General features: G+C 46.4%; 1 protein-coding gene across 1 annotated transcript in view; it reads left to right on the top strand.

Annotated features, from left to right (window-relative positions):
• myom3 (myomesin 3) overlaps positions 1-24,111 on the top strand; it is a 57,282-nt gene extending 33,171 nt beyond the window's left edge. Inside the window, exons 12-23 of the mRNA XM_056286215.1 lie at positions 3,538-3,682; positions 4,823-4,882; positions 7,471-7,538; positions 10,006-10,116; positions 10,962-11,049; positions 11,259-11,297; positions 13,964-14,069; positions 19,252-19,415; positions 20,563-20,599; positions 21,619-21,641; positions 21,755-21,810; positions 22,471-24,111. Of these exons, the coding sequence (XP_056142190.1) occupies positions 3,538-3,682; positions 4,823-4,882; positions 7,471-7,538; positions 10,006-10,116; positions 10,962-11,049; positions 11,259-11,297; positions 13,964-14,069; positions 19,252-19,415; positions 20,563-20,599; positions 21,619-21,641; positions 21,755-21,810; positions 22,471-22,740 (1,167 nt within the window). The 3' untranslated portion in view covers positions 22,741-24,111. The remainder of the gene's footprint in view (positions 1-3,537; positions 3,683-4,822; positions 4,883-7,470; positions 7,539-10,005; positions 10,117-10,961; positions 11,050-11,258; positions 11,298-13,963; positions 14,070-19,251; positions 19,416-20,562; positions 20,600-21,618; positions 21,642-21,754; positions 21,811-22,470) is intronic.
• The last annotated feature ends 274 nt before the right edge of the window (positions 24,112-24,385 follow it).

The following is a 24,385-nucleotide window of genomic DNA, read 5'->3' as shown; positions in this document are numbered from 1 at the left end:
GATCTGGGGAGGGCTGCAGACTAACACATGCCTCCTCCCATACATGTGGAGTCACCAGCCACTTCTTTTCACCTGACAATGAGGAGTTTCACCAGGGGGGCGTAGCGCATGGGAGGATCATGCTATTCCCCCCAGTTCCCCCTCCCCCCTGAACAGGCACCCCGGCTGACCAGAGGAGGCGCTAGTGCAGCGACCAGGATACATACCCACATCCGGCTTCCCACCCGTAGACACGGCCAATTGTGTCTGTAGGGGCGCCCAACCAACCTGGAGGTAAAACGTGGATTCGAACCGGAGATCCCCGTGTTGTTAGGCAACAGAATAGACCGCCACGCCACACGGACACCCACCGAGGTCTGGACTTTGAGAAGTCCTGGCGTAGGTTATAGTTCCAGATTCCAGCTAAAGAGCAACACATTTAACAAGGAGGTGATCAGTTTTCGTTTTTCCTGACTGAAAACTAGTGTTAAACAGTCACTCTTGATAATGAATAGCTGTAAAAAGTGATTAATAAATGAATAATTGGGTACTTACAAACTCTTAGAACACACATGTTAGCATTAGCATACAATTTAAGACTATTAATAAACCCTGTTATAATGTTTAAATGACTGTTATTAACAGCGTTACAAGAAAAACAACTGAATTAGGATTTAGACCTGACATTACTGAGCCTGAAGGTTACGTTTAGTCACAGAGTACAACATGATGATGTACTAAATGATGAAGTGTGTGAGATGTGTGAGATGTGTGACGTGTGTGAGATGTGTGAGATGTGTGGCGTGTGTGAGATGTGTGAGATGTGTGGCGTGTGTGAGATGTGTGAGATGTATGAGATGTGTGGCGTGTGTGAGATGTGTGAGATGTGTGACGTGTGTGAGATGTGTGAGATGTGTGAGATGTGTGGCGTGTGTGAGATGTGTGGCATGGGTGAGATGTGTGGCGTGTGTGAGATGTGTGGCGTGTGTGAGATGTGTGAGATGTGTGGCGTGTGTGAGATGTGTGAGATGTGTGAGATGTGTGGCGTGTGTGAGATGTGTGGCATGGGTGAGATGTGTGGCGTGTGTGAGATGTGTGAGATGTGTGGCGTGTGTGAGATGTGTGAGATGTGTGAGATGTGTGGCGTGGGTGAGATGTGTGGCGTGGGTGAGATGTGTGGCGTGGGTGAGATGTGTGGCGTGTGTGAGATGTGTGGCTTGGGTGAGATGTGTGGCGTGTGTGAGATGTGTGAGATGTGTGGCGTGGGTGAGATGTGTGAGATGTGTGAGATGTGTGGCGTGGGTGAGATGTGTGGCGTGTGTGAGATGTGTGAGATGTGTGGCGTGGGTGAGATGTGTGGCGTGGGTGAGATGTGTGGCGTGTGTGAGATGTGTGAGATGTGTGAGATGTGTGGCGTGTGTGAGATGTGTGGCGTGTGTGAGATGTGTGGCGTGTGTGAGATGTGTGAGATGTGTGGCATGGGTGAGATGTGTGGCATGTGTGAGATGTGTGAGATGTGTGTAGTGATGACAGTAGTTTCTGTTGTTGTGTCCATTGTGCAGTTCAGAGTCGGGTCACTTGCAATAAAGAGGCGGCATGGTAATGGAAAAAAGAATAAGTGAATGTGAAAATATACTGATACACGTTGTGACACTGGGTAGACAATAACCAGCGTGTCTGTGCGGGTCATCGCACCGTGTACACATTTGACCACGGGGAGAAAACCAACATTACACAAGGTTGTTTGTGATTTCACAACTCTGAGAGCTAGCATTTTGAGCCTCTGTGTGTGTGTGTGTGTGTGTGAGCGTGCATGTGTGTCTGTGTGTGTGTGTGTATACACTCACCCAGTACGTGGGTGCAGAGAGCAGTTGCTCTGCATTCATCACTGTGTTTGCGTTTCCATCTCCTCAGTTGTGTTCCTTTATTCGGTTCAGTTCAGTGTATTGTCATTAAAACAATGTGCAGGAGGCACATGTTAAGAATGAAATGAGGGCTGTGGCTTCACCAAACAGTGCAAGACAAACACAGCAAACACAACAAACACAACAAACACAGCAAACACAACAAACACAACAAACACAGTATAAGATATACACACATGAAGACCAAAAGCTAAAAACAAGTTAAAAAGGAGCACGAGTACAAACTATTTAAAAACATCCGCAGACATTCAGCGGGTGGCCAGGTTCAGGTGGGCAACAGCTTGTGGAAAGAAGCTGTTTTGGAGCCTGGTAGTGCGGGCTCTGAGGCTCCTGTAGCGCCTCCCAGAGCGCAAGGGGGAGAACAGCCCATGGTTGGGGTGGGTGGGATCGCTGCTGATGCTGAGACCCCCTCGAAGGCAGCGGTTGTTTTATCAGTGTCACATCAGTAGTTATATTTCTAAACACACAGCTGAGCTTTCGGGATTCAGAAGCTGTTCGGGTCCTTCGCCTCACCATACATCACCAACCATGCTCAGCACCGAGGCTTAGGCATGCAATGATTATATCAGCGAGTCAAACAATAAAATTTGGGGGCGTCCGGGGGGCGTGGCAGTCTATTCTGTTGCCTACAAACATGGGGATCGCTGGTTCGAATCCCCGTGTTACCTCTGGCTTGGTCTGTCGTCCCTACAGACACAATTGGCTGTGTCTGTGGATGGGAAGCTGGATGTGGTCCTGGTCGCTGCACTATTGCCTCCTCTGGTTGGTCAGGGCGCCTGTTCGGGGGGAATGGCGTACCCCTCCCCAAACTCCACACTGTCAGGTGAAAAGAAGCAGCTGGCAACGCCACGTGTATCGGAGGAGACATATGGTAGTCTGCCCAGATAGCCAAATTGCTGTGGCCCGAATCCGTCCCACACCCGACACTTTTCATCCAGCCCACATACTGCGTGGAATGATGGCACTTGGGCGGTCCGCTCCTGTTTGCCAGATCTGGGCCAGAACCAAGCCATAGCAATGCCGCATGTGCCACATATTTGCCAAAGGTGGCCCATATTTGTTTTGTTATATTTGGGCCATATTCACCATTTACCACACGGGCCACTTCAGGGTCACATCCAGATCACATGTTGCCCAGAGCACCGCAGCTTTGCTAAAAAAGGCCGACATTTGGTTTGGCATATTTGGGCCATATTTGCTATTATACATGTGGGCCACTTCAGGCTCACATCCGTTTTGTCAGGGCCAGAAGAAGACCATCAGTGCTGCATCATTGCCTGAAGTGGCCCACATCCAGATGCTGTCTGGGTGCAGCCCTCCCTGGACCAGCAGAGGGGGTGGAGCAGCGACCGGGATGGCTCGGAAAATAGGGTAATTGGTCAAATGCAATTGGGGAAAAAGAGGGAAAAAGCCAAAAAAACATTTTATTTTTTTTAAATTTTCTTCCATGTCTGTCCCTGTGTGTGTTGGTGTTTTTTGCACATGCATGTCTAAAGAGGGAGTTTCTGCATGTATGACATGTATGACTCTGTGTGTGTGTGTGTGCTACTGCTTGCTTGCCTACAGCAGGTGTGCATTTGCTTGTGTGGGAGCTGGCAGATACGGGAGGTGATGCCCATTTGCTCTTTCGCAGCACCGTAAGATTAACTTCGACAAGGCCAGCGGTCTGGTTGAGATCCTGTTTGATCGACTGTCTCTGGAAGACGAGGGCTCCTACACCGCCCAGCTGAGGGATGGACGTGCCAAGAACCAGTTTACTCTGGTCTTCGTAGATCAAAGTGAGTCCCTCTCTCATTCCCAACATGGCTGCAATGTTGGCTTCAACCTCCATGTGACGTTTACAACATTTAAGGAATGTTTGACTGTCTGTACTGCCATCTTATGGCTTTCTGAACAGAAGGAAACCACCTGGAATATGATTCCCCCTCCCCCTTTTTTCTCCCCAATTGTATCCGGCCAATTACCCCACTCTTCCGAGTCGTCCCGGTCGCTGCTCCACCCCCGCTGCTGATCTGGGAGGGCTGCAGACTACCACATGCCTCTTCCTATACATGTGGAGTCGCCAGCCGCTTCTTTTCACCTGACAGTAAGGAGTTTCACCAGGGGGACGTAGCATGTGGCAGGATCACGCTATTCCCCCCAGTCCCCTCTCTCCCCCGAACAGGCTCCCCAACCAACCAGGGGAGGCGCTAGTGCAGCGACCAGGACACATACCCACATCCGGCTTCCCACCCACAGACACGGCCAATTGTGTCTGTAGGGATGCCCGAACAAGCCGGAGGTAACACAGGGATTCGAACCACCGATCCCCCTGTTGGTGAGCAACGGAATAGACCACCATGCCACCTGGGTGCCCCTGGAGTATGACATTTGACTGTTCAGCCAGTGATGGGGAAGAAAACCTGGGAAGTCCCCAGATACAACCATTGCTGTATAAACTCAGGTTGGGCTCATTTTCCCAAGAGCACCCTAGAATCAGTCCTGTCCTTAAAGTCTGACTGCGTTGAACAAATTATATTTTCTGACATGAGACTGAATGTTTTATCATCCTTCAGGTTTTTAGACATTAAAAATTAAATGTGATTACCAGGATTAGTCCTGCTTTATTAAATTAAAGAGACAGGACGATCTCAGAGTTCATATCCAGCAGACTGTCAGCAGTTAGTAAAGTGCTGCTGTTGCAGGTTGCTGGCTGGTTTCTGCTGCGTGTCATGGTCACATGTAATAGACACATGTAGCAGACACATGTAATGGACACATGCAATGGACACATGTAATTGACACATGTAATTGACACGTGTAACGGACACATGTAACGGACACATGTAACGGACACATGTAACGGACACATGTAACGGACACTTGTAATGGACACGTGTGTCCTTCAGTCTTTCTAACGCTGTTTGATTCTCTGGCAGAGTTCAGGCAAGCTTTGGCCCTGGCTGATGCCAACCGACATGACTACCAAAGAAAGAAAGGTGAGGGTGATCTTCTGGACTGACACACACACACACACACACACTTCCTCTTTTCCTCTATTTTCGCATATTTGTCACACTGAATGGTTTCAAGCACAACCAGTCAACCGTTTAAAGTTTATTTTATATATCATACATTTTATCATATTTATTTTATATATCATATTTGGTCATTAAAATGCATGGAAGTGCACATGCTGCAAGCGTGCACAGCTATACAATGCTGACACATAGAGAACAGACTGTTAGCAGTGTGCAGGTTCACACAGTGTGGGACTCCCCGCTGGACGAGCAGTGCCAGGTCCAACTCCGCTGTGTTCATCCCGAGGCCTCGGTGAACCAGGAACAAACAAACCCTCTGACCTCTGTTGTAAAAATACTGCCAAGTGTACCTGCTGAAGTGACTGTGACTTTGTACTGTGTTCTATGAGGCTGGTGAACAGGAAGGCATGAACCTTGGAGATGACTGTGTCATACAGCTCTGTGTCCTGTAGTGAAAACACTTGATCCATGACTTAACATTCTCTCTGTCCGCCACAGCAGCTCGAACACCAGAATGACCACGACACCATCATGACCATTCTGGATTTTCAGTTTAATAACTTTGTGGAACAAAAAGATACAGACCTGCCGCTCCCTGAATTCTCCTACTGTTGCATACATTAAAATACATATATTTACATTTAAAATGAGTTTTAGATCAGTTGCACAAAAAAAGTTATGATAAGATCTACCTAAAACGACCATGGGTGGTCATCATGACCGGCTTATAATTTGCGTGTGATCGTGCATTCATTGCTTATTTTCTCATCTCTCCCAGCTTGCTTTTGGGTATTTAGGACACACCTCCTCCTTTTGTTCGAGTCTGTCTCGCTCTCTAAATGATCAAGAGGACAAAGGGAGTTGGTCTCCTGAGTTACTGAAATTCATTTGTACCCACAGGAGTGCTCGGGGGGGGACTGGTGATAAACCCGTAACATGGTTTTAGTGTCCTGAGGCCAACGACCCAGTGACTGTTTGGGGAAAGTTTCACACATCACGCCAGCTAGTCAAAGTCCATGATTTGTCTTATCTGTTGCCGTTAGCCTACTTCTGGTACACAACTAGCTTTTTAGAGTCCACACATTGTATTTCATCTACTGTATCACAATTGGCCTGTTTGATAGAAGAGCTGCTGCACCATAACCTCACAGGACACAGTTGGTAGATGACAATACGTAATATTCATGGTCTCAGCACGCTCTGCTGCAGCTTGCTTTGGTTCTGCACGTTGAATTACATGGCTGCCACCTTCTTTCTTTTTTTTCTCTCTCCCCATTTTTCTCCCCAATTGTATTTGGCCAATTGCCCCCACTCTTTCGAGTCGTTGCGGTGTCTGCTCCACCCCCTCTGCTGATCCGGGGAGGGCTGCAGACTACCACGTCTCCTCCGATACATGTGGCGTCACCAGCGGCTTGTTTTCACCTGACAGTGAGGAGTTTCGCCAGGGGGACGTAGCGCGTGCGAGGATCACGCTATTCCCCGCCAGTTCCCCCTCCTCCCCCGAACAGACGCCCCAACCGACCAGAGGAGGCGCTAGTGCAGCAACCAGGAAACATACCCACATCTGGCTTCCCACCCGCAGACATGGCCAATTGTGTCGGTAGGGACGCCCCACCAAGCCAGAGGTAACACAGGGATTCAAACTGGCGATCCCTGTGTTGGTAGGCAACGGAATAGACCGTCACACTACCCGGGCGCCCAAATGGCAGCCATCTTGTATTCAAAGAGTTCCAAGTGTCGGGGTGTGATAGTACATTTATTATCAACTTAAATGAATGAATGCCTTTATTTGCCATCGCACAGCTATACAACGAAATTAAGTGCAACTTCTCAGTGGTACAAAATAAACAAATAAACAAATAAAATAGTCAGATAGTCAAAATACAAATAGACACACATTTGCAGCACAATCAACATATAGATAATGTATGCATAAGTGTAAAAACAAGTGTAATATGTAGTACACTAGAGAAATAGTCTGTGTATCACACTAACTGCAGTCAGCATGTGTTACTGCACACGCCAGATGTACAGGTGTTACTGCACACGCCAGATGTACAGGTGTTACTGCACATGCCAGATGTACAGGTGTTACTGCACATGCCAGATGTAAAGGTGCTATTGAACATGCCAGATGTGCAGGTGTTATTGAACATGCCAGATGTACAGGTGTTACTGCACATGCCAGATGTGCAGGTGCTATTGAACATGCCAGATGTACAGGTGTTACTGCACATGCCAGATGTACAGGTGCTATTGAACATGCCAGATGTACAGGTGCTATTGAACATGCCAGATGTACAGGTGCTATTGAACATGCCAGATGTACAGGTGCTATTGAACATGCCAGATGTACAGGTGCTATTGAACATGCCAGATGTACAGGTGCTATTGAACATGCCAGATGTGCAGGCGTTACTGCACAGTTTCATGATACTTGGTTGAGCAGCGGGTTTTTATTCATCATTCAGTGAGAGTGTGAGGTGAAAGGTCATTGTTTCCTTGGCCAGGTGCACGCAGGTTAATCATTTGCTTTGTTTTCGAAGGACCACATTTCCTGGAGTTCCTGTCGTGGATCGTGACCGAGGACTGTGAGTTGATAGTGAAGTGCAAGGTACCTCCCAGATAAGATATTACTAATCTCCACCCCTTGAATACAACTCTGCAGGTTAGCAAATGTGGGGTTGGGTAAATTTTGTCCAGTTAAAAGGGGATTATGTTCTTGTTATCAAAAGGCCCAGGCACTCTTCAGTGTCTCTGCTGCAACTGTCACACTGACTTTTCCATACGTGGTAGGAGTGTCAGAGAATATCAGTAAACTAAACCCTAACCTCATATTGTTGTACTGATTTTCGCAAACAGTGCGTCAGTTGTTCACATTACATACAAAGATACGTGGCAGCAGCACAACTTCATTTTGCAGTTTACATCTCTGACCACTAGGTGATAGGTGCCTTATGCCCCTTTTCCACTGCATGGTGCTGGCTGGCCTCTACTGGCTTTACTTTTTGGGATTTAGTTTTCCACTGCAGATAGTATCCCCTCACGGGGAAGCCCCGCTGGTCATTTGTGGGCGTGTTGACGAGGTTTTTTTTTAAGATTTTATTTATATTTAAATAAATATAAATGACTATACATAGTACATCTATCTTTATTTATTTATAGTGGTATTTTCATGTCACCTTTTAGTATCGGCTCAGCTCACTTGGAACCTCGACAGGTACCAGGTACTATCCCTAACTTTTGTCCAATGGAAAACCAGAAACAGCGAGGAAAGTTGAGTCCAGCCAGTACCATGCAGTGGAAAGGGGGCATTATTGTAACGGGTGCACAGAACCACAACAACAATATCTTTTTGATGCATGCTCAACCGAGGAACCGGCAGTTCTGACGGTCATCCTGGCTGGCAGTCGTTCTCCTGGACAGTGGGGTTTTTTTTTGTTTACTTTAGATATGTGTGTTAGTTTGGGTATGCGTGTTCTTGTGGTTTTTGGATGTGTGTTTTTGTCTTTGTGTTGCACTGCTGTGGGCTGGGGGGGTGAAACGATGTTTCATTTCATTTCATGTGCAGAAGTGCATGAAATGAAACGACAAATAAAGTGTTTCTGATTGTGATTCAGTAATCCAGGTTAATCCAGGTAAGGAAATCACGGAAAATTGGATCAGTTCATCTGGACACAACGTTTACACAACGATTGGTTTCATACGGCATGGCAACTTGTGTATGATAATAATAATAATATCCATCTATTATCCGAACAGCTTATGCTGCTCTCAGGGTCACGGGAGCCTATCCCAGCAGTCATTGGGCGGCAGGCGGAGGAGACACCCTGGACAGGCCGCTAGGCCATCACACAGGACTCACACACACACACACACACACACACACACACACACACACACACACACACACCAAGGGGCAATTTAGTACAGCCGATTCACCTGACCTACACGTGTTTGGACTGTGGGAGGAAACCGGAGCCCCCGGAGGAAACCCACACAGACACGGGGAGAACATGCAAACTCCACACAGAGGATGACCTGGGACGACCCCCAAGGTTGGACTACCCCGGGGCTCGAACCCAGGACCTTCCTGCTGTGAGGCAACCGCGCTAACCGCTGCGCCACCCTGCAGCCCATAATAATCATCATCATCATCATTACATTTATGTGGTGCTTTTCTAGAAACCCAAAGTGCTTCACATTGAAGGGAGAAACTCACCTCAACCACCACCAATGTGTAGCACCACCTAGGTGATGCACGGCAGCCATTTTGCTCCAAAACGCTCACCACACATCAGCTTGAGGTGGAGAGGGAGGAACCATTGAGCCAGTTACACGGGGGGGGTGATTAGGTGGCCAGATGGAGACAGCCAGATTGGGAATGTTGCCAGGACACTGGGGGACCCCCTACTCTTTGTGATAAGAGCCATGGCATCTTTAATGACCACAGTGAGTCAGTCAGGACCTCGGTTTAACGTCTCATCTGAAGGATGAAGCCGAGCGTTTGTTTGGGTCGTTGTGCCACTGTATTGTTTATGAGGGTGGGACACCTGCAGTCAGGTGAGACTGAAGAGGCCACTTAGATGATGATGACACGTTTCTCTCATTAAACGTCATGCCCAGATGAACTGATTCACCCGTCTATGATCACAACAACAGTAGATGTTGCCAGAGCCATACCACCCATGGCTCTGATTACTTTGATTTTATCCAAATTGGGGTGTTTTCTTTAAAGAACAATTTCAACAAAACATTGCAGCACTACATTGCAGTGTTTGTAGTATCATAATACATCACAGTATATTGAATCGTTACACTTGTATCGGGATACAAATGGAACCGCCAAATTCTTGCCAATACTCAGCCTTAATACTTGGCGATTAGTCTGGGTTGTCTCCCCGCCTGCCGCCCAGTGGCTGCTGGGATGGGCTCCAGCATCCCGCGACCCAAATTCGGATGGGCGGCTTGGATAATGGATGGGTGGGTGGCTAGTCATTCTAATTCTGATGATCCCTTTCTGCAGTATGTGCTGTGTTGGGTATGTGTCGTTGTGAACCATGTGTCCCTGTTGTGTACAGGTGACAAATGTCAACAAGGACACAACTCTCAAATGGTTTAAAGAGGGCACGGAGGTGAAGCAAGCCGTGTATGACGGTTCGTCGGGAGTCAGCACACTTACTATCCCACAGGTAGGCATAGTGATTTTTCTCTGCTATTTATATATATATATATATATATATATATATATATATATAATTTATTTATTTTTGGGGAGGTTCCCCCTCTTTCTCCCCAATTGTGTCCGGCCAATTACCCCACTCTTCCGAGCCATCCCAGTCGCTGCTCCACCCCCTCTGCTGATCCGGGGAGGGCTGCAGACTACCACATGCCTCGTCCCATACATGTGGAGTCACCAGCTGCTTCTTTTCACCTGACAGTGAGGAGTTTCACCAGGGGGACGTAGCATGTGGGAGGATCACGCTACTCCCCCCAGTTCCTCCCCCCCCCAAACAGGCGCCTCGACCGACCAGAGGAGGCGCTGGTGCAGCAACCAGGACACATACCCACATCTGGCTTCCCACCCACAGACACGGCCAATTGTGTCTGTAGGGACGCCCGACCAAGCCAGAGATAACACGGGGATTCGAACCAGCGATCCCCATGTTGGTAGGCAACGGAATAGACCATCACGCTATATTTTTAAGCTATGAGGTGGCAGCAGAGGGGACAAGGAGGTGGAGAACTCAGATGATTACAAATCATTGTTTTGAGACAAATGCTGTGAAATACAGAGAGAAAGAGAGAGCAGGAAAGACAAATACATGACTTTGGTGTCACGGATATGTGTGGGATCGAGCCTACTCAGGCTTTGCTATGTAAGCGCAGCACACAGTGTTTTGCTGTTTTCAATTTCAGCTCACAGGGTTGTCTGGTTGTTGTGAAAAAGGGAATTAATTCAAGTGTGTGTGTGTGTGTGTGTGTTGTCTAGAGTTGAATAAATCTCGTTTTAATATGATGGCTCGCCTTCCCCCAGGTGACACAGAAAGAAGCCGGCTTGTACAAAGCGGTGGTGGCTGATGGGAGAGGAGAGGATGTCAGCACGTTGGAGCTGCTGGACCAAGGTGAGACTCAACACATCAGCAGCCAAACAAATGAACATCATCACTAATCCCCCGCCACTTCCTGAGCGCCTATCTGCTGCTGTCAGTTTTCCATTCATGACAGAGCCAAGGTTTTCCGTGTGTCCTAGCATACTTTCACACAGCCTCGTCCTGGGATTATGATCCAGAGTGCTCCAGAACCAATATAAAACTGTTTTCTTTATTTGCAGAGTACGAGCGGCTCCTCCAGCACTTGAGCAAACAATGTGGTAAGTTAATCACATTGGAAACCCTCATTTAGAGAGTATCAGTTGTGAAATGTGGTAATGACTGTCTTTTCACGTTAGGGACTTTCTGTTCTGGGATGGAGATAACACAATTAAGACCAGTGATGATTAATTAAACTGCGTAGTTTTAACAATTTAAATGTAATGAGCTCTAAAGTAAAGCTGCTGAAACAACATTCCCCACTGGTAAGATGACAAATATGGGTACCACCTTACAATAGCCATAACTAATTGCTTTATTAATGTTAATAAACTTTTTTTTGCATTATAAATCAGTAGTACGATGTTAACGCATTAATAAATAAGACTTTTTTGGTTGCCAGGTTGTGAATCCACATTTTATCAATATGAGCGCATCTCCATAGACATTCTGTCAAAAACCATGTGACCAGTGAGGACTGCCGATTCACTTTCTGAGTGAGTGGCGTACGGTTAACAAAGCTTAAAAATGTCAACGATGCATTCGCAAAGGACGGTTTTCTTACAATAGCAGCGGCAACTCCAGTTACTTTGGTTCAGTTTAGGGTTAAGGGTTGGTAGTGGTTCAGTTTAAGGTTAAGGGTTGGTAGTGGTTCAGTTTAGGGTTAAGGGTTGGTAGTGGTTCAGTTTAGGTAGTGGTTCAGTTTAGGGTTAAGGGTTGGTAGTGGTTCAGTTTAGGGTTAAGGGTTGGTAGTGGTTCAGTTTAGGTAGTGGTTCAGTTTAGGGTTAAGGGTTGGTAGTGGTTCAGTTTAGGTAGTGGTTCAGTTTAGGGTTAAGGGTTGGTAGTGGTTCAGTTTAGGTAGTGGTTCAGTTTAGGGTTAAGGGTTGGTAGTGGTTCAGTTTAGGTAGTGGTTCAGTTTAGGGTTAAGGGTTGGTAGTGGTTCAGTTTAGGTAGTGGTTCAGTTTAGGGTTAAGGGTTGGTAGTGGTTCAGTTTAGGGTTAAGGGTTGGTAGTGGTTCAGTTTAGGTAGTGGTTCAGTTTAGGGTTAAGGGTTGGCAGTGGTTCAGTTTAGGGTTAAGGGTTGGTAGTGGTTCAGTTTAGGGTTAAGGGTTGGTAGTGGTTCAGTTTAGGGTTAAGGGTTGGTAGTGGTTCAGTTTAGGTAGTGGTTCAGTTTAGGGTTAAGGGTTGGTAGTGGTTCAGTTTAGGGTTAAGGGTTGGTAGTGGTTAGTGGTTAGTGGTTCGGCTGGACTTGCGAGGCCACACTTGAGATTTGGTCCACAAAGTCATTTAATTGCAGAGACTCTAAATTCTGGAGGCTCCACCAGTGGTGGCTGGTGCTAAAAATTTTAGGGGGGGGGGGACGCAATTTAGCTTGGCACAGCACACCTGACAGCTGCTTTAATGTCCATGCAGTCACAGAGTTATTAAGAAGGACAACGTAGCCTATAGATTTTATCAGGGTTGGTAGACGGTGGATGATTGACAGTTGAGACGGGGCTTGGTGGTGGGTGTGAACATGATTGACAGCCACGAGAATTGTCCAATCACATTAGATCAATAAACATTAAAACAACACCAATTCACTGCCAATAAAAATGGGAGTGTCTGGGGTGCACAGAACTGCGCCCCCTGGAAAATCTGAAGAAACCAATCAGACAGCAGCCTCAGGTCACCTGCTCGCCACAAGTTTGAGGGCTTACATAAGGTATGGTTTGGCCGGCGCCCCTCACCCAGGAAGTATATGTATTCACACAGGAAGTATATGTATTCAGACAGAAACCAACCAAATACCATTTGAACCAATATTTAATGCTGCTGACAGGCGCTGACAGACTGAACACACTTTTATTTCATCATTATTTGCATTATACCCCTAACTTATATTTACCATGTTTAAGTAGATTTCATCTCTTGATGTTTGAAGGGGGCGGCGCCCCAGCACCTTGTACTGGCCAGCTGCCACTGGGCTCCACTCTTATTGGCTAGCCACAATGTCAGTCACAAGAGTGTTGACGCACTTCCAGATGACATCTTTGCTTCAGTATCAGTCTGCCAGGAAACAAACTTCTTGCAACAAAATCAGAGCTGCAACCAAAACAGAACTTCTTGCAACAGTAAGAACAACGCTTGTTTGTGACCAAGCTCTTAATGACTTGGTTTGAGGAGATGGTGAAGTTCACACCACTACTTCACTCAGAGACCACTGAGCCATTGTATGTGAAGACCAGTTTCACGTGGGTCTGTTTTTCTGGAGGCACCATTTCAGAACTGACTGCTGCTAAACATCATGCCAGATAAATAGTTGGCGGTTAGGTTGGTTTGAATGTCAGTCAAAACACCTTTGCTGTCAGCGGGCGGCTGTGTAACACGTGTGTACCAGACTGTGCCGATAGTCGAAGGTCTGGGTGCCAAGTGAGACTATGGTTTCCTGGAGAATGTCTATGAGAACGCTCATATAAATAAAAATATCAGCTCTGAACCTGGCAACCCATAAAGTGTTTTTATGCTTCGGCTTTATAACATCTTAATACTGATTAATAACGATTAAGAAATGAGTCGTTAATGTTAATAAAATAATTAGTAACCACTTATAGACTTTATAAAGTATGTCTTATTGTAAAATATGCAAACAGAACAGGATGTTAAGTGTTTTGCTCTGAAGTAATCTACTGTGCCTGCTCCTGCCCTTTTACCCCTTTACCCCACCCCCCTCTCTCTCACACCTCCAGCCTTGTCAGCGGGCCCAGTGAAAATTCAGTGTACCTCAGAGGGTTTCAAGCTCTATTGCTCCCTAAAATACTATCTGAGCTACTTGAAGACCAGCTGGCACTTCAAGTAAGTTCTCACGCACAACGCTGTTTCAATTTTCCCCAAATGTAGGTGAACTCCTGGTCAATTTCACATGCCTTTTAAAAAGGTGGTTGTGGGGGCGTTCGGGTAGTGTGGCGGTCTATTCCACTGCCTACCAACAATGCGGATCGCCGGTTTGAATCCGCTTGTTACCTCCAGCTTGGTCAGGCGTCCCTACAGACACAATTGGCCGTGTCCGCGGGTGGGAGGCCGGATGTGGGTATGTGTCCTGGTTGCTGCACTAGCACCTTCTCTGGTCGGTCGGGGTGCCTGTTTGGGGAGGAAGGGGAACTGGGGGGAATAGCGTGATCCTCCCACGTGCTACGTCCCCCTGGTGAAACTCCTCACTGTCAGGTGAAAAGAAGCGGCTGGTGACTCCACATGTATGGGAGGAGGCATGTGGTAGTCTGCAGCCCTCCCCGGATCAGGAGAGGGGGTGGAGCAGATGGGGTTGGTTCGGAAGAGTGGAGTGATTGGCCAGGTATAATTGGGGAGAAAAAGGGGGGAAACTCCAAAAAAGTAGAACAAGTAGGATTTTCCTACAAATAAATGTATAGACTCATACAAAAAACAATCCTTCTCAATTATCACATATGACCCACTAGATTTGCAGCGGCATGGTGGCGCAGTGGTTAGCGCTGTTGCCTCATAGCAAGAAGGTCCTGGGTTCGAACCCCGGGGTTGTTCAACCTTAGGGGTCATCCCAGGTCGTCCTCTGTGTGGAGTTTGCATGTTCTCCCTGTGTCTGTGGTGGGTTTTCTCCGGATGCTCCGGTTTCCCACACCATCAGAAAGACATGTTGTTTGTTTGGGGGTTCGACTCGGACTGGGTAGACGACCTTTTGCTGACTGTAGGACCGTGACTTGGATTGACGACTCCAGTGGTCTCCTTGGGGTGGGGCGGGGGGGGTGGTTGTAATGTCAGTTCTGATCTGTGTGTAAGTAAAAGAGCACTCCTGGGGTTGTGCGGTGTATGTGCCTCTCGACTCATTCGTCCACGCCGGCTCACCACAGTCCTTTGGTATCGACCCACTCATCCCTCATGAACAGTACATGTAAACACAGAACTGTTAGGATGCACAAAATCACATTTGCTAGAGGGGTCCATTTACTGAGCAGAAATGTGACTAAGACTGTCATGGTTTCTTCTTTTTCTCAAGACTATGGGGACATGGTGAGTCAAGTCTGACTCTGTATGAGCCAGCAGGTGATGTTGAAAAGGCAAAACAGTTGCTTCTAGAAAGAAGCAGGAGTATATCAGTACTCCGTGCAGCAGTTCAACACGGTCCACCCAGAGCAACACAGTCCAAACACTCCACCGTCCAGAGAGCAAACGCCGGCCAGGATGACTGTCGGAACCGCCGGTCTGCATGGGCTAGCAGTTAGCTTAGCCTGCCCCGCTTCCACGTCCCGTCAGACCGCCCTCGGTGTTTCCTCCTCGGGTCCACAGGACGCAGCAGACCAAGCTCCCCCAGCCGGTCCAACGCCAGCTCTCCCAGCCGAGCCAAATCGACGATCAAAGTAAAAACTCCACACGATGACACAAACTTAGACGTGAACGTGGACAGAGACGCTGCATCATCGGTACTGGGTGAGGCCGCTGCAAACGCGAGTCCGCGCCACCATCTTCCCGCACCGGAGGGTGAAGGTCAAAAGTTTCAGGGAAATGACGGCGATTGAGAAAACTTCTGTTGATGGTGGGTGGGCATAGACTGACGCCTCCGTCCTATCCCTAACTGAAGACTGTTGAAGAGTTTTTATTCTAAATACTGTTGATGATGCTATGCTATTGCTTCTACTCCTGCAGGCAGTGTCACACTGCTAGGTGTGAATCCGTGGCCCTGTCATGCCGGCGGCGTTCGCTGCTCTATAGAGCCCGTTTTCATCTGCTGCAGGATGGTCAGTCTGCAGAGCAGCACTTATTAATAACCAACAGAGAAGTTCAGTTTCTCCGCCTCTTTTTAAGGTGCATTCAGTCAGGGAAAGCTGAAGGAGGACGCTCGCACCGCACTTGAAGTTGGAATTCTCCACCTTGCCAGAAAATCTGGACCAGCAAAAAAAAAGCACAACTCTTGCCCCCCCGCCCCCCTGGGGACCAGTAATTCTCGAACCACGATCAGTCACAGCCAACATTTCTGGTAGACCCGCTGACGTCAGCATCAGCCAACATCTGTGGTAGACCTGCTGACGTCAGCATCAGCCAACATCTGTGGTAGACCTGCTGACGTCAGCATCAGCAGATTTCCTCCTGTAGGTCTTCGAGCAACTGAAATGTAGCCAGAACATTTTGCCAGTTTAGATTTTTTTTAATTTCTTTCTATTAATTTTGAAATAGAAAGCTATTTTAACAGGTAATTATTCAGTGAAAACACTTTGTAACAAGAATAAAATCAAATAAGTAAACGTGAAATAAGACATGGGACATTGTCAGTCACAATAAAAGGTATTTTGCTTCTTATGTACTAGTTCACATGAGGTCTGGTCTTGAAGCTGTGACAAAAAAGTCCATCTTCCCCAGTTTTCAACAAAACTGTCTCTCAGAGGTCTTAGATTATAAATGACCTTCTCCATAATGAACTCGCCGCACACAGATGTGGTCCCGGTCAGAGTTAGTATTTCCATTTTCATCTTGTGGTTTATGGCTCTTACATGCCACCAGTGCTACGCTAGGTGGATTATATGTGCTGCTGACTCCATTCAAGCTCCTACAGCCCCCTGCACACACTATTATTATTTCTAAACGAACGCCTGTCCATCCAATCAGGTTATTGGACGATTTAGAAGCATGAACTCAGCCAGTTTCTTAGGTTGGACCTCTACCGCCACCTGCTGGCCAGCTTAGAGATAGCATGATTAAAAAATCAGGTCAGTGGTTTTCACCTCTGGTCGTTAGTACCACCAGCCAGTAATGTTGGTTTTTATCCTGCCATTTAGTTAATTTACTACACATGGGCTGTGTACTTGGCAGAATAGAAAACCAGCAGTGATGGCAATTTGGAGGACCAGAGTTGACAAGTACTCGCTTCGGCTCCTGGATCAGGGAATGAATGAATGAATGATTTAGTTGGGTCATACATTTGTGTTCATATGCGACAGACAGAAAAAACAGAAAAACATCACCGTACATGTTTACATCAGTCCATTTCACACAACAAAACTCCATCGATCAATGACCGAAAAAGGAAGAGGCTGAAGCCCAAGTCTTATTGTTGCCTGTCCTATACAGCCTTAAAGTTAACCTAGGATATCAGAGTTACAAAAGAAAGGGAAAAAAATTTATACTAAGTTGTAATCCTTAATTATTTTACATTTTACTGATTTTCTGAAACTCAACAGCAAGCTACACAATTTCAACTCATCATGAAGACCACTCCATAACTTGACCCCCAAAACTGACACACATCTGTATTTTACACTGCTTCTCACTTTACATGTTTCAAAAACACACAGCCCTCTTAAATGACGGTTTCCTTCTCTCAGTTTAAAAAGTTGTTGGACACAAACAGGACGGCTTTTACTTCTAGCTCGAAAAAGTATTTCCAATGTTTTTATAGTATATACCATATCTAAGAATTTTAAGGTGCAGGAGCATAGAAATAAGGGATTAGTAGATTCACGGTAACAAGCTTTATTTATTATTCTAATAGCTCTTTTCTGATGTTTCATTATAGGGTCTATATATGTTTTATAAGCATTTCCCCAAGCCTCAACACAGTATGAGAGATATGGCTTTATCAATGAACAACACAATATACACACATATTTACGATCAGCACATCCCTTGTTTTGTAAAGAACAGCAATAGATGTAGATAATTTACATTTAATATATGCTTCCAACAGAGTTTATGATCTGTAATCAATCCCAAGAATTTTGTTTCAAATACTCTTTCAACCTCAACTCCATTTAACTTCACTTTTATTTCACAATTAACCCTAAAACCACCGAACACCATAAATGTTGTTTTATTTTCATTTAGTGTTAACTTCTCAGTGAATAAAGGTATTTAAACATCTTTGTATGTGTGGGTTAGAAAACATAGCACGTAACAGACACAAACATTTTACTGTTTATGTTACTGTCCGAGAAAATTAAAGAATTACAACTGCTCTCGTTGCAGTACTTGAGTACATTTTTCCCCGTAATGGTACTTTTTTGAGTAAATGTTAGTACTTTGAGTTGATTTTTAATGAAGTATTCGACTTTTCTATTTTTATTTTAAAAACTGTAACATATATATATATATATATATATATATATTTTTTTTTTTAAATGGCTTCATGGAGAACTGTTTCAGTAAATCCTAAGTGTTGGCAGTATTGGGTTTTTTTGGAGATTTACATGGGCAGAATAAGTTTTGTTTGTGTATGCAGTGTGTTTTTCTGGGTTGTTTCGTATGATGTGGGCGATGTCAACTAAAGAATATTTCCATATTGTTTTTTTTTTTTAAATTTATTTCTGATTTTCCCCTTTTTTCTCCCAATTTAGTGGCCAATTGATCCCTATTTTAATTCAAACACCCACCCTCGTATTGCATGCGTTCGCCAACTGCATCTCTCCGGCCGGCAGTCTCGAAGGAAAGCGCCTCCCCACTTTCGTGACAAGGCGAATCCAAGCCGAACCACTGTTTTTCCGACACACACAGAGACGCATTCACATGACGAACACAAGCCGACTCCGCCCCCCTCCCGAAGACAGCGTTGCCAATGATTGCTGCTTCACCGAGTCCGGCCATAGTCGGATCTGACGAGACCGGGGCGCGAACCCCAGTCCCCAGTGGGCAACTGCATCGACACCAAGCCGACGCTTAGACCGCTACGCCACCGCGGACCCTGATATTTCCATATTGTTAGAGCTACAGCGGCTGTGTGTGTTTGTAGATAGCCAGTAAAAAGTAATCACCCGAGTCGTTTTTCAGTAACAAACTCATTTATTCTTACCTGAGTAACTTTATTAATACTTGTACTCAGGTAAAGTAGCAGTACTTCTGATTAAATAAGAAGTTTTCAGTACATTGTCCACTTCTGATTACTGCTCATGGGTGTCTTAATCTCTGTCTAAAAGTATTCATCGTGTCAGTTATTACGGTTATTTCCTGTCATCTGCTTATTGTATATTTACAAGAGCACATGACAGCATGTTGCATCCCCTCGTTTGTCTGCTTGCAGGGAGAAGAGGATTGACCAGGATGCTCGGACCAAGCCTGGGAGCACTATGCAGAAGGTCTGGATCGAGATTTTTAACCCAACTGAGAACGACAAAGGCAAATACACTCTGGAAATGTTCGATGGCCAGGAGACACACAAACGGCATCTCGATCTGTCTGGCCAAGGTGAGTTTGTTTTTTGTTGTTTTTTTTTCATTCATTCATCTTCAGTCACTTCTCCGGGGTCGGGTCGCAGTGGCAGCAAGCTAAGTAGGGCACTCCAGACGTCCCTCTCCCCAGCAACGCCCTCCAGCTCCTTCTGGGGGATCCCAAGCCATTCCCGGGCCAGATTGGACATGTAGTCCCTCCAGTGAGTTCTGGGTCTACCCCGGGGTCTCCTCCCAGTTGGCCGTGCCCAGTAAACCTCCAAAGGAAGGCGTCCAGGACGCATCCTGATCAGATGCCCGAACCACCTCAACTGGCTCCTTTTGATGTGAAGGAGCAGCGGCTCTACTCCAAGCTCCCTCCGGATGTCCGAGCTCCTCACCCTATCTCTAAGGCTGAGTCCAGACACCCTACGGAGGAAACTCATTTCAGCCGCTTGTATCTGCAAATTCACCCTTTCAGTCACTACCCAAAGCTCATGACCATAGGTGAGGGTTGGAACGAAGACTGACTGGTAAATTGAGAGCTTTACCTTCCGGCTCAGCTCCCTCTTCACCACAACAGTCCGGTACAACGTCCACATTACTGCTGATGCTGCACCAATCTACCTGTCAATCTCCCGCTCCATCCTACCCTCACTCATGAACAAGACCCCGAGATACTTGAACTCCTTCACTTGAGGCAGCAGCTCATCCCCAACCCGGAGGGAGCAATCCACCATTTTCCAGTAGAGAACCATGGCCTCAGACTTGGAGGTGCTGACTCTCATCCCGGCCATTTCACACTCAGCTGCAAACCGCCCCAGTGCGCGCTTTTTTCTTTTCTTTTCTTTTTTAAGGATGTGATATATATAAAGAACACCACGTTTATTCGGATGTAGCGGAGATATTTTCCAGGGAGACTTCATTTTGTCATGCTCTCATCGTCTCACATGAATAAAATATTTTGTTGAACGGCAAACTGAAATGTTAGATGTGTCCCCTGTCAACTAATCCAACAGGTAAGCTCAAAACAGGGTAAACTCTTATTTTTTTATTTCACTGCTCTGTTGTTTCACATGAATAATTCATTTTGAGAAATGCAACATGCAAAGTAAAAATTTTCTTCCCCTCAACAAAACCAGCTGCTTAGTTTGTGTCATCTTCTTGTCTTTCCCCTTTTTCTTAAGCCTTTGCTGATGCCCTGCTGGAGTACCAGAGGCTGAAGTAAGTGCCGTGCATCCCGCATAGCATGCTGTGGCTGACACTAAACTAAGTCAGAAACAATGAGGGGGTTGGGCGTCCGGGTAGCGTAGTGGTCTATTCCGTTGCCTACCAGCACAGGGATTGCCGGTTCAAATCCCTGTGTTACCTTCGCCTTGGTCGGGCGTCCCTCCAGACACAATTGGCCGTGGCTGCGGGTGGGAAGCCGGATGTGTGGGTATGTGTCCTGGGGCCTCGTGTACCAGTCGTTACTATGGGTAAATGTGTTCTTACACACCCATGGGATTTTTTAGCCCTGAAGTTTGTCTCAGAGACCAGTGTAGAACCTGGGTAACCCCTGAATTTAGACACCGATTGACTAACACTGATGTCTTTGCAGGCCTGAGTGACTGCTTGTTGCAAGAGATGTTAGGAGGAAGGAATTACAAATAACCATCACGCTTTGCAGCTGACTGTCAGACAATCTTGAGGGCTAAAAAATCCCATGGGTGTGTAAGAACAAATTTGCCCATAGTAATGGTTGATACATGAGGCCCCTGGTTGCTGTACTAGCGCCTCCTCTGGTCAGTCGGGGTGCCTGTTCAGGGGGGTAGGGGGAACTGGGGGGAATAGCATGATCCTCCCATGCGCTACGTCCCCCCTGGTGAAACTCCTCACTGTCAGGTGAAAAGAAGCAGCTGGTGACTCCACATGTATGGGAGGAGGCATGTGGTAGTCTGCAGCCCTCCCCGGATCAGCAGAGGGGGTGGAGCAGAGACCGGGACGGCTCAGAAGGGTGGGGTCATTGGCCAGATACGATCGGGGAGAAAAAGGGAGAAAAAAAATCCAAAAAAGAAAAAAAAGAAGCAATGAAGGGGTTAAGAGGTAACTTGTCAGATTTCCCTGCAAACCGGAATCGTTCGGCATTATAATCATCTTTTATTGTAAGAATACAGCTAACCCATTATAACCCATTATAACCCATTATAGTCCCGCTGACAGTGTAGTCATTCTGATTCTGACCCCTTGTTTCTGTCTTTCAGGCAAGTGGCGATTGCTGAAAAAAGTGAGTAGCAAGCCGTGCGCTAATCCCTCGGCTATTTCAGTCCACTAAAACTGATTGAATGGTCCCAGCGAGGTGGACGGTGGAAAATGAAATATTCCCTTAATTGTTTTCAGATCGGGCCAGAGTGACGAAGGGTCTCCCCGATGTCGTGGCCATCATGGAGGGCAAGGTACGACACTGCCAGAGATGTATTAACGCCACTACTGCACCTGTTTTCTGTTATTTATGACATTATAGTTGCCTGTTTAGAATCAAAATTCGCCATTTTGTGGGCGTCTATTCCGTTGCCTACCAACACAGGGACCGCTGGTTCGAATCCCCATATTACCTCTGGCTTGGTCGGGCATCCCTACAGACACAATTGGCCGTGTCTGCGGGGTGGGAAGCTGGATGTGGGTATGTGTCCTGGTTGCTGCAATAGCACCTCCTCTGGTCGGTCGGGGTGCCTGTTTGGGGAGGAAGGGGGAACTGGGGGGAATAGCGTGATCTTCCCACACGCTACGTCCCCCTGGTGAAACTCCTCACTGTCAGGTGAAAAGAAGCGGCTGGTGACTCCACATGTATGGGAGGAGGCATGTGGTAGTCTGCAGCCCTCCTCGGATCAGCAGAGGGGGTGGAGCAGCGACCGGGACGGCTCAGAAGAGTGGGGTAATATATATATATATATATATATATATATATATATATATATATATATATATATATATATATATATGTATGTATATGTATGTATATGCATATGCATATATAGATATATATAGATATATATAGATATATATTTATAGTCAGCCATGGCATAACATGTCACACATGTGTCTCATTTCCTCAGTCTCTGTGTCTGACTTGCTTCATGGACGGCGATCCGGCCCCAGAGGCCTTCTGGCTCAGGAACGACAAAGAGCTCAGCAGCCAGAGTCAGTTCAGCATCACCATGGAGCCCAAGTCCACAAGCCTGATTATCAACAACGTCACGATGCAGGACTCCGGTAACTACAGCATCTTCGTGCGTAACAAGTACGGCTCTCAGACGGTCGACGTCACCGTGAGCGTGTACAAGCGCGGGGATAAGCCGCCGCTGAATGCAGTGCAGATGGATTAAGGCACCAGAAATAGCCCCGCCGAGACCGAAGTGTGTTTCTCCGCGGAACAGCGTGCCTCTTGGTGTGAGTTGTGTCAGATTGGAAATAGAAATGTTATTGGTTTGAAAATGAGGCGGTGGTGTGTGTTGTGTGTGGGTGGATGTAGGTGCAGATTAAAGTTTGTTGAGCAAGGCAGAAGATGTCTGCAACAAGGCTCACAACACAGTACTAATAGTTCCTGTACTCTGCTAATCCCTCTTTGTGCATTTAACTGTCGTGCAGTGAAGCTGCCTGGAAGGATGTTATATCACTTTACAGCCGTGTGTGGATGGTCCGTCCTTGCTGGAAGACATACTTACTGTGAGGTTAAAGGTCAGCGTCATGAGGTGACATCAGCACCAGTTAAACCGTTGTTAGAAAGTCTTTGTTACGGCACAAATTGGCATTGTTCAAGTTTCCAGTTAGAATTAAAAAATGTGTTTTTGTGAGATGTGTCATGTCAAACCTGCCCTTTAGTGATGGACAGAGTGAAGTCTGTATGCTGCTGTACCTAAAGGCCCCAGTAGTCACCCCCAAACCAGGACAAACCTGCCCTGTAGTGATGGACAGAGTGTAGTCTGTATACTGTTCCTAAAGGCCCCAGTAGTCACCCCCAAACCAGGACAAACCTGCCCTGTAGTGATGGACAGAGTGAAGTCTGTATACTGTTCCTAAAGGCCCCAGTAGTCACCCCCAAACCAGGACAAACCTGCCCTGTAGTGATGGACAGAGTGTAGTCTGTATACTGTACCTAAAGGCCCCAGTAGTCACCCCCAAACCAGGACAAACCTGCACTGTAGTGATGGACAGAGTGAAGTCTGTATGCTGCTGTACCTAAAGGCCCCAGTAGTCACCCCCAAACCAGGACAAACCTGCACTGTAGTGATGGACAGAGTGAAGTCTGTATACTGTTCCTAAAGGCCCCAGTAGTCACCCCCAAACCAGGACAAACCTGCCCTGTAGTGATGGACAGAGTGAAGTCTGTATACTGTTCCTAAAGGCCCCAGTAGTCACCCCCAAACCAGGACAAACCTGCCATGTAGTGATGGACAGAGTGAAGTCTGTATACTGTTCCTAAAGGCCCCAGTAGTCACCCCCAAACCAGGACAAACCTGCCCTGTAGTGATGGACAGAGTGAAGTCTGTATACTGTTCCTAAAGGCCCCAGTAGTCACCCCCAAACCAGGACAAACCTGCCCTGTAGTGATGGACAGAGTGAAGTCTGTATACTGTTCCTAAAGGCCCCAGTAGTCACCCCCAAACCAGGACAAAGCTCAAGTACTGACCTGTGGAGCGTTTACAGAATCACATGCCTCCTCTGTGTTCACATGCTAATAAAGTTTTACCTTTCAAATTCTGTACACAGTATTGTCATTATTAATATTATTATTATCATCATCATCATTATTTTTATTAATTATTATCATTATTATTGTTATTATTATTAATTATTGTTATTATTATTACTGTTATTATTATTACCATTATAATTATTATCGTCATTATACAAATTTCCTTTAACTTCATGCCATCATACAACATAATAGCCGGGCCCATTCCTTGGGCCTAGGGTTAGAATGAGGTTTTTATTATCATTATTATTATTATTTGCACTTTGCACTTTTCA

The sequence above is a fragment of the Lampris incognitus genome, chromosome 9 (genome assembly GCF_029633865.1).
Source record: "Lampris incognitus isolate fLamInc1 chromosome 9, fLamInc1.hap2, whole genome shotgun sequence".
Lineage (NCBI taxonomy): Eukaryota > Metazoa > Chordata > Actinopteri > Lampriformes > Lampridae > Lampris > Lampris incognitus.
This window is presented reverse-complemented; position numbering and strand designations above follow the sequence as displayed.